This window comes from Maniola jurtina, chromosome 13 (assembly GCF_905333055.1).
Source record: "Maniola jurtina chromosome 13, ilManJurt1.1, whole genome shotgun sequence".
Taxonomy (NCBI): Eukaryota; Metazoa; Arthropoda; class Insecta; order Lepidoptera; family Nymphalidae; genus Maniola; species Maniola jurtina.
In genome coordinates this window covers 9,491,384-9,502,365 of record NC_060041.1, presented here as the reverse complement: position 1 = coordinate 9,502,365, position 10,982 = coordinate 9,491,384, and the positions used below count along the sequence as shown (strand labels likewise).

At 35.9% G+C, this 10,982-nt stretch overlaps 2 protein-coding genes across 2 annotated transcripts; both read right to left on the bottom strand.

Annotated features, from left to right (window-relative positions):
- Window positions 1-745: 745 nt before the first annotated feature.
- Window positions 746-2,390, bottom strand: LOC123870843. Its single transcript, XM_045914300.1, has 2 exons — window positions 1,797-2,390; window positions 746-1,616 (listed from the first exon to the last, which is right to left on the bottom strand). Exons 1-2 carry the CDS (start codon window positions 2,366-2,368, stop codon window positions 830-832), a joined length of 1,359 nt encoding a protein of 452 aa, XP_045770256.1. The 5' UTR covers window positions 2,369-2,390; the 3' UTR covers window positions 746-829.
- A 6,530-nt stretch (window positions 2,391-8,920) lies between these two features.
- Window positions 8,921-10,713, bottom strand: LOC123870844. The gene has a single exon (XM_045914301.1). It carries the CDS (start codon window positions 10,256-10,258, stop codon window positions 8,921-8,923), a length of 1,338 nt encoding a protein of 445 aa, XP_045770257.1. The 5' UTR covers window positions 10,259-10,713.
- Between the last annotated feature and the right edge of the window lie 269 nt (window positions 10,714-10,982).

Here is a 10,982-nt window from a genome sequence, read left to right as displayed (position 1 = left end):
ATCAACTTCAGTTCTCTTCAGTCATTGAAAAAAATTAACATGCTGACATGGCTAACATCTAAACCTGGAAAAAAATAGGGTGACAAAGGCATGTAGGTAGGTACATATAACTTATTATGATCATTGCCAAGTACCTAAGTAATAACCTTTACTGCAGTTTAGTTCTAGAAAAAAAAAACTCCTAACCAGAACCATACCTATATTAATGTCGCAAAAAAAAAATTTTGTGTGTAGAATGTAGATGGTAAAAATAAAATACATAAGTGATTCCTGCTTATTATCAAAATGTTTGAATATGACAACACAATAAAATAACAGTTATTTAGTTTTTCTTAATTATCAATAGACGTTACAGTAAAAGAAAGACTTAGTTTACATAGAAAATCGGTTAAACCCACAGTTATTCTTTTTTTAAATAAATAAATAATAATTAATGGAAATTACAATAAATTATATCTTGTTACTTAGGTGTTTAATATTAAAACTTTTAGAAAGATGCAATACAATAAATGTATTTTTCAATAACAATTAATAGACCTTAGTATAAACTATAGGATCTATGAAGTGTAGAAACAACAAAAAAAAATTATAAATATTGTTATAGGCTCGCAATTAATGTCAAAGCCTATACAAGGTGTTATTACTCTACTATTTACCTACTTTTGCTTTTCTTACGGGAGCCACTAGATTACCCTGGGATTTTCACCAGGTACATATATATGTAAGGGAGAAATTAAAGACGTAATGCCGATTTAGAGGCTACTTTAATACTAATACTTATATGCGACGCACCGTCGCCACCGCTACAAAATGCTTACGTTGAACAAATCTAATCGAGAACGGATGGACGAGCCATAACTCCTCCATCCCTAAGAGGAAAATTATCGGAGGGATCGTTTTTAGATTCATTCCGATGATTTTTCTTAAATAATGAACATTTTGGCGATTTCAGCCAGATATAAAATAAGAACACAAAAATACTTAAAACTACAAAACCTGATGTCAGGTATCCTAAAATTACACTGAATTTACTGTCCTTTTGATCGTTTAAAACACTTTCAACAACAGAACTATGTTTCAATGAAAAGGCCATGTATTTCACTTCATCTAAACTAATTTCTTCCATATTAACTACACTTGCACCGGATAGAGTCGCGTTTGATTTTAACTGAGGGAGTGTAATAATTGGAATTCTCTTCATATTATCTGATTCTACAATAGTACGATGGTGGAGGCGAATTCCATAAATTTCTAGCTCACACGGTTCGTCGATTGTGATCAGGTAAGTGCCAAATACAAGTTGTTTGCTGACCTCATGGCCGCATCGCTTCGTCAGTGTCGTCCTCAGTCTACTATAGAGGAGCCAGCTATTTGGGTTGATTTGCTGAACCTTAATCTTTTCGATCTGGACCTGATGCTGCTTGCAGGAAATAAGGTCATCTTCGAATTTCATAAGCTGCTCTATACAGGTGAGTTCATAATACAACGCTCGGTTGTCTGCAGTACACAGGAACTGATTGCCGGTAGAAAATGACTGACATGGTTTAACAAGCGGTAAGTATTTGATTCCTTTCGCCAAAAGGTAAGGATATTTGGGAATGATAGCTAGGGTTTTATTTTCGGATTCGTGAAAAATGGGTAATGAATATACTTTAAAATAATTATATGTTGAGTTATCAGTTATTGGTATTTCCATTATAAATGTAATCTGATTATTTTTAATAAATGACTTTACACAAATGCTTTCCTCAATTTTAAATAAATTGGTTTCCGTTGGTGGGTACACCAAGCTTTCAGAGTTGGAAATTACATTTAAATGATACAATAATTCTGTAGAGTTCACAATTGACTGATGCAAAATAGAGATTTTACTTAACGCTAATGCTGTTTCAATTTCACTCAGTCTAACAAAGATAGTACGAAAACTACTTGTAAATACACTAAATAATCCTGTAAGATAAGTTATGAAAATCCAATTGTTTTGTTTGGCAGCTAAATCTTTGAGTAATGTTTCAACCTTTGTTAAACGGTTATGAAAATGAACAGAGTTCACATTCATTGTTTCAGTTACATTAATAAAACTATCCAACATTTTAGAGACAATTGTCAATTTCTTTGATATAATAATTTGGTTGCGATTTAATTTAGAAGTAAGTTCGTCGTACTTAACTGCGTCATCATGATCCAGGTTACCAGTTATCACTTTTATAATTGAACCCAAAGGATTTATCAAACCTCTCTTAGAACGTTTCTGTGGAACTAATTGTCTATATTTTTCTATAGTTATGTCGCGGGTAAAGTCTGTATGCATTTTAATACTCGCTAGTTCTTGGGAATATGATGCGTTCCAATCGATTATACTGCACATCCGTTGGTAGTTTGTAAGTACGCTATTTAAATCGTTGGACATTTGTTCCAAACTTATAAGCTTAACTATAGTCCAATGATCGGTTTGCATGTATGCTTGACCTTCCTTGACTGGGAAAATACCGGGGTTTTCTTCAAGTTTTCAAGTTTTTGAAGATGAAGGGCCTGCGACTGCATCGCTACTAGCAGGACACAGCAGAACCTGCGGAGGACGTTTAATGTTTTTAATTGGGGTTTTGGTGACCCTTTCTCCTACTTTTATGGGTAAAATATTTCCCTTAGAACGTCCTAGGACTTTTGCTTTGATATATCTTGGTTTATCTTTACTTTTACGCTTATTAACATCCTTGGCAAAAATAACGTTTCCTTTAGAAAACTCAATATTAGCTTCACCACCTTTCTTTTCCCTAACCCTTTTCTTTATGGCTACCATTTTATCCGTTAGATGTTTGTACAATACTCTAGTTCGTTTTGCATGATCTTTAACCATTTTTTGAAAATACTGTTTTTCTAATTCTATGCGGTATGGGCTACTTGTATCAGTGTGTCCAAAGACAACTTCAAACGGAGTAAGTTCAGTAACAGAATGAATGGAATGATTGTATGCCATAACTGAATAGGTCATCACCGATGCCGCGTCGGTAAATCGCTTTTCATATTTGGCTAATCGGTATATTTCAATTATAGTAGAGTGGAAGCGCTCTATTAAGCCCATTGAATTAGGGTTGTTAGGCGTGCCAATGTGAAGTTCAATTTTGTGTAAGCTTAAAAATTCTTTCATCAATTCATTGTTAAATTCAGTACCGGAATCAGAGCTAATTTTTTTAGGTATGCCATAAAATGAGAAGTACTTCATCAAAGCACGGACCACCTCAGGGGTAGATTTGTTTTGAACTTCAATAGCCTGACCTAGTTTGCTGAATGCGTCAATCAGAGTCAAATAAGTCTTTCCCTCAATGCTAAAAAGATCAATGAATAATTCCTGAAACGGGGCATCTTGGGTTTGTGTTAGCTGTAAAATAGGTTTAATGGGCTTTCTATCATATTTCATTTTCCGACATGCTTCACAACTATTTATAACTGCCGTAACTGATTCTTGCATTCTTTCCCAGTAATAATTTCTACGAAGCCTAACTAAGGTCTCCTTAATGCCACGATGGCATGTTTTTCCTTCATGGTATTTATTTATTATAGCTCTCTGTTCTCCTTCATCTTCAACATATACGACTCGTTCTGTGCATTCATAAAAATTTACCAGGCCTTCTTCAAAAAGCTGTATTATTAAATTACTAAATAGCCTACGATGTGCCTGTTCTTCGAAATAAATGAAATACTTTATTTTTGGTTTTATATGCTTTATCAAAAACTCCTTTACTAATTCAGGGTTGTCTGTTGGTAAGAAAACTTCTAAGACCTTCTGTTTATCACGTGAGAGATCGCTTACCTGCATTTCGTTTTTAAACCACGAAAAAACTAGAATTTGATTAGGTTTAGTATCTATGGCCTCATTCAAAATCGGTATCCCAGATGACTCTGGATTTATAGCTGAATGGATGGTATCTGTTTTACTAGATTCTGACCGCACCGGGTAATCATTTACATTTTTATCATTAAATTCTATAGAACTAGCGGTCGCTGTTCGACTCAAATCTGATATAGTTACTGTCGATGAATCACTGTGACTTAATTTTTCATCTACGTTTACTATTAATGACGGATTTTCTTTGTCTGAATCTAATACATTAATTTTTATTCTGGATAGAGCATCAGCATTGCTATTTTGTTTACCATTTTTAACCCCCGACCCAAAAAGAGGGGTGTTATAAGTTTGACGTGTGTATCTGTGTATCTGTGTATCTGTGTATCTGTGTATCTGTGTATCTGTGTATCTGTGTATCTGTGTATCTGTCTGTGGCCTCGTAGCGCCTAAACGAATGAACCGATTTTAATTTAGTTTTTTTTGTTTGAAAGGTGGCTTGATCGAGAGTGTTCTTAGCTATAATCCAAGAAAATTGGTTCAGCCGTTTGGAAGTTATCAGCTCTTTTCTGGTTTTCTTATTACTTTTATCCCAGGACCCCCAGAGGTTACGTATTTTCTGACACAGGAAATATGTACGATTGAGTAGTGTTAGTAAGTACTAAGAAAGCATGCCTAGCCTACGTGCTAGCTTGCTTAGACGGCCAATTTTCAGGTATCTGATAATCAAGGTACATAAAACCATTACTTACCTCACGTAGTACTGATACGTACTGATTTTTACGTATATTTTCCTTAAAAATATGTCGCCAATACTCCCAGACACTTCCCGCGTCGGCCGTATTGCTTTGCAGACGCTTTAAAGCTCCCAAAATAAGTAATTACTTAACTGCACGTAAATTCTGATGCTCCATTTTTATATATGTCCACCAGACAACTATTTTAAAACCTTTTACGAGAAGACAGACCGATCCAGAGGGCCAATCATCCCCTAAATTCAATTTTAATGCCTCTGTGGGTTTGAGCGCGAGGGCATCATTATCTACGCGCAAGAGACTGAGTAAGACATGTATTAGGATATATTGACTTCTCTCTCACTCTCTTATAGTTTACTTATGTCAATTAATTATTAATATTTAAAAAAAACAGCTAAAAATTAAAAAAATTGGAGAATTTACGTGAGGTAAGTAATGTATTTATGTACCTTGATTACCTGATACCTGAAAATTGGCCGTCTAAGCAAGCTAGCAGGTCTGTAGGCATGCGTTCTTAGTACATACTAACACTACTCAATCGTCCACATTTCGTTCGTCAGAAAATACGTGACGGCTGGTGGCCCTGGGATCTTTCACTATTGTAACAGAGGTTCATAATATTATGTCAATTGGCAAATGTCAAGCTGTCAAGATGGACGTTGCTTAGATACATAATTATTTATTTGAAAATGATGTTTTGGATACTTTGGATCGTAGGCGCGGAGTTTCTAATTTATAAAATATTATAATCACAGTTAAACGAGAAAACATCAATTCAATTATAATATCCAACAGTCAACCAAAGGCCACGAACAATCAACCCAAACCCAAACCATAGTCAAACTATTTTTAGGGTTCAGTAGGTATCTGTAGAGAAAAAAAATATGTTGTAGCCTCGACAGTTGTAGTCGCGTAGGTGTGCATGGCATCATTAAATATCGTGGGAGGCGATGACCCTCCGCGCGGCTGAGGTTCCCGCATCGTAGTCGCTTTGTCGCGCAGGTTTGGATGATGCATTAGGCGCACCTTCTTTATATTTTATCTGCTTGAACTCAGCTTATTTACTTTGACAAAATACGTTTAAAATTCATCATTATCAGGATCAACCCATCACCGGCTCACTACTGAGCACAAGTCTCCTCTCAGAATTAGAAGCTACCACACTGGCCAAGCACGTATTGGCACACCTCATGCACCTTTGAGGGAGCATTATGGCCAACTCTTAAGCATGCAGGTTTCCTGACGGTGTTTTCCTTCACCACTTCGTTGTCTGTCTGTGTGTCATCTTTCAAGAGAATCAAAACTTATAAATTGGGTACTTCCCGTTTACGTAGAATTATGAAAGGCAGGTAGCAATATCTTATAGCCCAAGTACTCTACTCCTGTGGCCCAAGTAAACAGAAAAATCCGACAACTGAATTGTCATTACATAAAAAAAAACTTGTACGGAACTCTTCATGTGTGAGGCAGACTCGCACTTGACCGGTTTTTGAAAGTTATGTCAAATAAAAATTTTACATGCAATAATAAACAAAATGAAATACAAGCCAATTTATTCCTTATTTCATCGGGTGAAAGTCGATTTCAATTTAATCATAGGTATATCTTGAAAAGCGAACTATTATACGACTACATAAAATGGGTACATTTTTAAAGCAACGACATGTTAGAAACAGATATTTCGTTTTGGTCATGTTAAACTATGTGAGTCATTCAGATAATTCTTGATTTAGTGATGTTCGGTCAAAAATATTTCATGGAACGTATAATTAACATAACATTGATGTTACTTTTGAAGAGATATTAGCTGCCTTATTCGATTTATACATCGATGGATTTATATTATTATAGAAATTGGGTTTTAGAATGGCACAAATAAACGGTAATTTATGAATAAAAGTTTAAAAAGCGTGAAATAAAAATTAAATTAAAAATTTAAAAAACCCCCGACACATAAACCTCTAAAAAGTAAAAAAATAATAGGTAAGTATGTATGGGCCCTTTAAGAATAGTATAAATAGTAAAGTTTTTATCCAAGTGCTCGTTGCGTCGGGGGACCGCTAAAGTTAACAAAAACTATTCTTTCTACAACAGATGACTTTCATAGTTTATGATAGGTAGCGGTCCCCTGGCGCAACGAGCGCTTGGATAAAAACTTTACTATTTATACTATTCTTAAAGGGCCCATACATACTTACCTATTATTTTTTTACTTTTTAGAGGTTTATGTGTCGGGGGTTTTTTAAATTTTTAATTTAATTTTTATTATATATTAATTCAAAGTCAAAGTCTTGTAAGCGTAACCTCCAGCGGGTTAATTTGCTGCTGGGGTCTTTCAGTGATTGGAGCCAAACTAGGGGACGATGATCAGTGTAGATGTAAAATTTGCGACCATACAAATACGGTCTAAAGTGCTTTACAGCCCAAACGATTGCAAGCAATTCCCTTTCGATCACGCTGTAACGCGATTCTGTGTCGCTTAGGGTACGGCTTGCATAAGCTATGGGTTTATCACTTCCAGGTTGTCCTTGTGACAGTACTGCGCCTATAGCTACGTTCGACGCATCGGTTGTAAGTATAAAGGGTTTGTCATAGTCGGGGTATTGTAAAAGGGGGGCGTGCGTCAAAAGTTCCTTACATTGGTTAAATGCGTTGATGTATTCCTGATTTATTATAACTCGATTACGTTTCTTTAAGCAATTCGTTAATGGTTTGGTGATTTTAGCAAAATCTTTAATAAATCGTCGGTAGTACCCTACCAGTCCCAAGAAACTCTTAATCTCAGTCGTTGTTTTAGGTAGTGGATAATTTAGTACGGCATGAATTTTATCGTTATTAGGTTTGAGTCCCTCTTTTGTAATTGTATGTCCAAGGTAGAGAACTTCTTTTCTTAAAAATTCTGATTTGTCAAGTTGAATTTTCATGTTGCTTGCTCTAAGTCTATCAAAAACAGTCCGTAAGTTATATATCATGTCGTCAAGACTATTTCCGTAAATTATAATGTCATCTAAATATACCATGCAGTGTAGTCCTTGTAATCCACGCAAGACGTTATCCATCGTTCTCTGAAATGTGGCTGGGGCGGTTTTAAGCCCAAATGGCATTCTCAGAAATTCGAAATGCCCATTTTGTGTAGAGAAAGCTGTCTTTTGTCTGTCCTTCTCGTCAACTTCTATTTGGTGGTATCCACTAGCTAAGTCAAGCGTAGTGAAATAAGTACTCTTTCCCAACTTATCAAAAAGATCATTTATGTTAGGCAGGGGATATTTATCATCCAAGGTTATGTCGTTAAGTTTTCTATAGTCTATTACCATTCTGTATTTGACCTCTCCTGATGCATCCATCTTTTTGGGCACGAGGTGTACGGGTGCACACCACGGAGAATGGGATTCTTGAATTACGTTTTCATTCAGTAACTTATCGACTTGTCTATTAATTTCATTTTGAACAAATGGGGATTGTCGGTATGGTTTGACATAAATTGGGTCCTCATTCTTAGTCCTGATTTTATGTTTTATCAAGTTAGTAAAGGTCAATGGTATTTTGTCACAGTAAAATATATCCTTATACTCATGGCATAATCTGTAAATTTTTTCTCGTTCTTCCTCATTGGTGTGATCAAGTCTAAGTTTGTTCAAATTTTCTGATAACAATTGGTCCATCTCCAATTCACTTATATCACTCACACAATTAACCTCACACTCTACATTTTCATACTTTACTACCTCAAATGGAGCTGTAATTTTAAGGGTCATATTTTTATCAAGTGTGTTTTGAATAACTGTTTTTGCATAACCATTCACACATCTTACTAACGCGGTTGGCATTCTTACACCCTTACAAAATTCAGTAAAATTAAGAATAGCATCACCCGAATATTGATTCGTTGGTAATGATACTTTACATTCAGAGCGCGCTGGTAAATCGAGAATGTACTCAGTATCGTTATAAACAATAGGAATTGTCACTGTTTTAGTCTTTAATTCTTTATGTTTCAAATCAATTACCGCTTCTAGCTGCGTTAAGAGATCATTGCCTATCAAACCATCGTACTTTGGGTCTACACTGTACACGTAGAATTTTTGAGATTTGTTGCAATTAAATGTTGGCATTAAGGGAATCTGAATTACTTCGTTATGTGAACTGGATGCATGTGTACTTGTCACAGTGAATGGTTCATGGTAAGTATATGCATAGAAATATGAGTTCGCGATACTGGGGCTCACAAAGGATCTTGTACTTCCCGTATCTATCATGAATTTACCATTAATTTCAGGGATATATATGTAGGGTAACTTTAGTTTCGTGTCACAATTTATCTCTATCCTTTCTCTATTTCCTTCGAGGCTGCTATGCAAAAATTTTCTTCATCATTTTTTTCAAGGTCAGTGGGCTTGCTGTTGGAAACTGGTTCGTCTGTCTGTTCGTTCGCATATTCACATTCTATATTATAGTCCGGGTAACACATTAACTGTGGGTCATAAACATTATCTTGATCGTCATAGTCATAACCATAATAATCGTCATAAGGTAAGTTGTCTTCCTCGTTAGTCATAGTTAATTCGTTTAACTTAAAACCTTGTTGCATTTTAGGCTGTGATGTCCTCATGGATACGTCGTTAGTTGGTTGTTGGGGTTGTGGTGGTTTATACCCAAATTGCTGCGGGGGTTTGTACCCAAATTGTTGTGGGGGTCGGTACCCAAACTGTTGTGGAGGCCTGTACCCGAATTGTTGTGGAGGCCTGTACCCGAATTGTTGTGGAGGCCTGTACCCGAATTGTTGTGGAGGCCTGTACCCAAATTGTTGTTGAGGCCTATACCCAAATTGTTGTGGGGACATGTACCCAAGTTTATGTGGGGGCCTAATCCCAAATTGTTGTGGCTGAAAACCTAATTGGGGTCTATAACCCATGACTGGTTTTGGTGGCTGACCTTGACCTTGCATTTGAGGCATCTTCATTTGAGTGTTATTAAAATTGAATTTGGAATGAGGTGGTAGTTGGGGTTTGTAACCAAACGGTTGGGCGATCGCTGGCCTTGAACCCGAACTCGTAAATTGGTTATTACCATGCATACGATTACGCGTCTTGTACTGTTCCGTGAAGTTCACTTCCTCGAGCACCATACTCAAGGCCGTTTCTAAGGAAGTGGGTGCCTTTAGTCTAATAACTCGAACCATATGTTCGGGAAGATTATACAGAAACACGTTAAGAGCTGTGTTATTATATATAATTGCCTTGGAACGTTTCATCTCCAAGTCGTCGCATGCATTTACTTTGGACATCAATAACGAACGCACAGTTTGGATTCTATTACAAAAGTCGAGGAAACTTTCACCCGGATAAATTTTTAATGACTCTAACTCAACACTTATGCAAGCTTCGCTGCGCGGGTCTCCAAAATGCTGTATTAACAAATCTTTTAATGCGGACCACGTAACAATGTCCTCCCGTTCGGAGAGAAGCGCAGCTGCATCATCTTTCAGGCGACTCGTTATAACATTAAAAACGTAAAGATTTTGTTCATCACTCCCCTTAAACCGATCAATCACATATTGACATTTTCGCAAATAAAGATTTAATTGTCTTTTATCACCACCAAACAAAGGGATTAATTGCACAATTTCTTTAGGTACCGATGAGACTGCCGCTGTTTCCATGATGATAGAGTAATGAAATGTTCAGAGGATGCAACTGGCTTTCGTATAAACACTTTTACTTACAAGTATAATCACACATTTAACACAATAGAACACACAATAAAACACAATGTAAAAGTAAAATAAAATTATAGAATTAGAAATTAAATTTGTATAAGTTATAAAATATAGAGTAAAAGTGTAGTGTGCTACAATAAGATAAGTTTAAAAGTTATGTATTTTTCTCAAATAATAAAACTTAATGAATAATATTCAATTCCTTTTACCTTACAATTATATATTTTCAACAATTTTTTAAAAATTTTATTTCATTTAAATTAAGTCTCTATGTGCGAAGTGCTCTGTGCACCTTCATATTCTTAGAAAAGAGATAAGACCGCATAAGTCCATCCGGTGATATCAGGCGTTACAATACAATGTTATAGTGAGCAAGGTTTGATCTCTACAATAACAACTACTTATAATAATAATTACTAATATGAAAAGTACGGGAAATTGGAACAAGGATTGGCGAAAAGTTTCACTCACCCCCTCACCGCTACTCCCATTGCTTTTCTTGGCTTGACCGACGCAAAAGAATTTTAAATTTTGAGGTTCGTTTTGGATTTTCCTAAACCACGTAAACTACGGATTTTTTTCCGGAAAATCCTCACCAGGCTGCGCCACTTTTGCTTTTCTTACGGGAGCCACTAGATTACCCTGGGATTTTCACCAGGTACATATA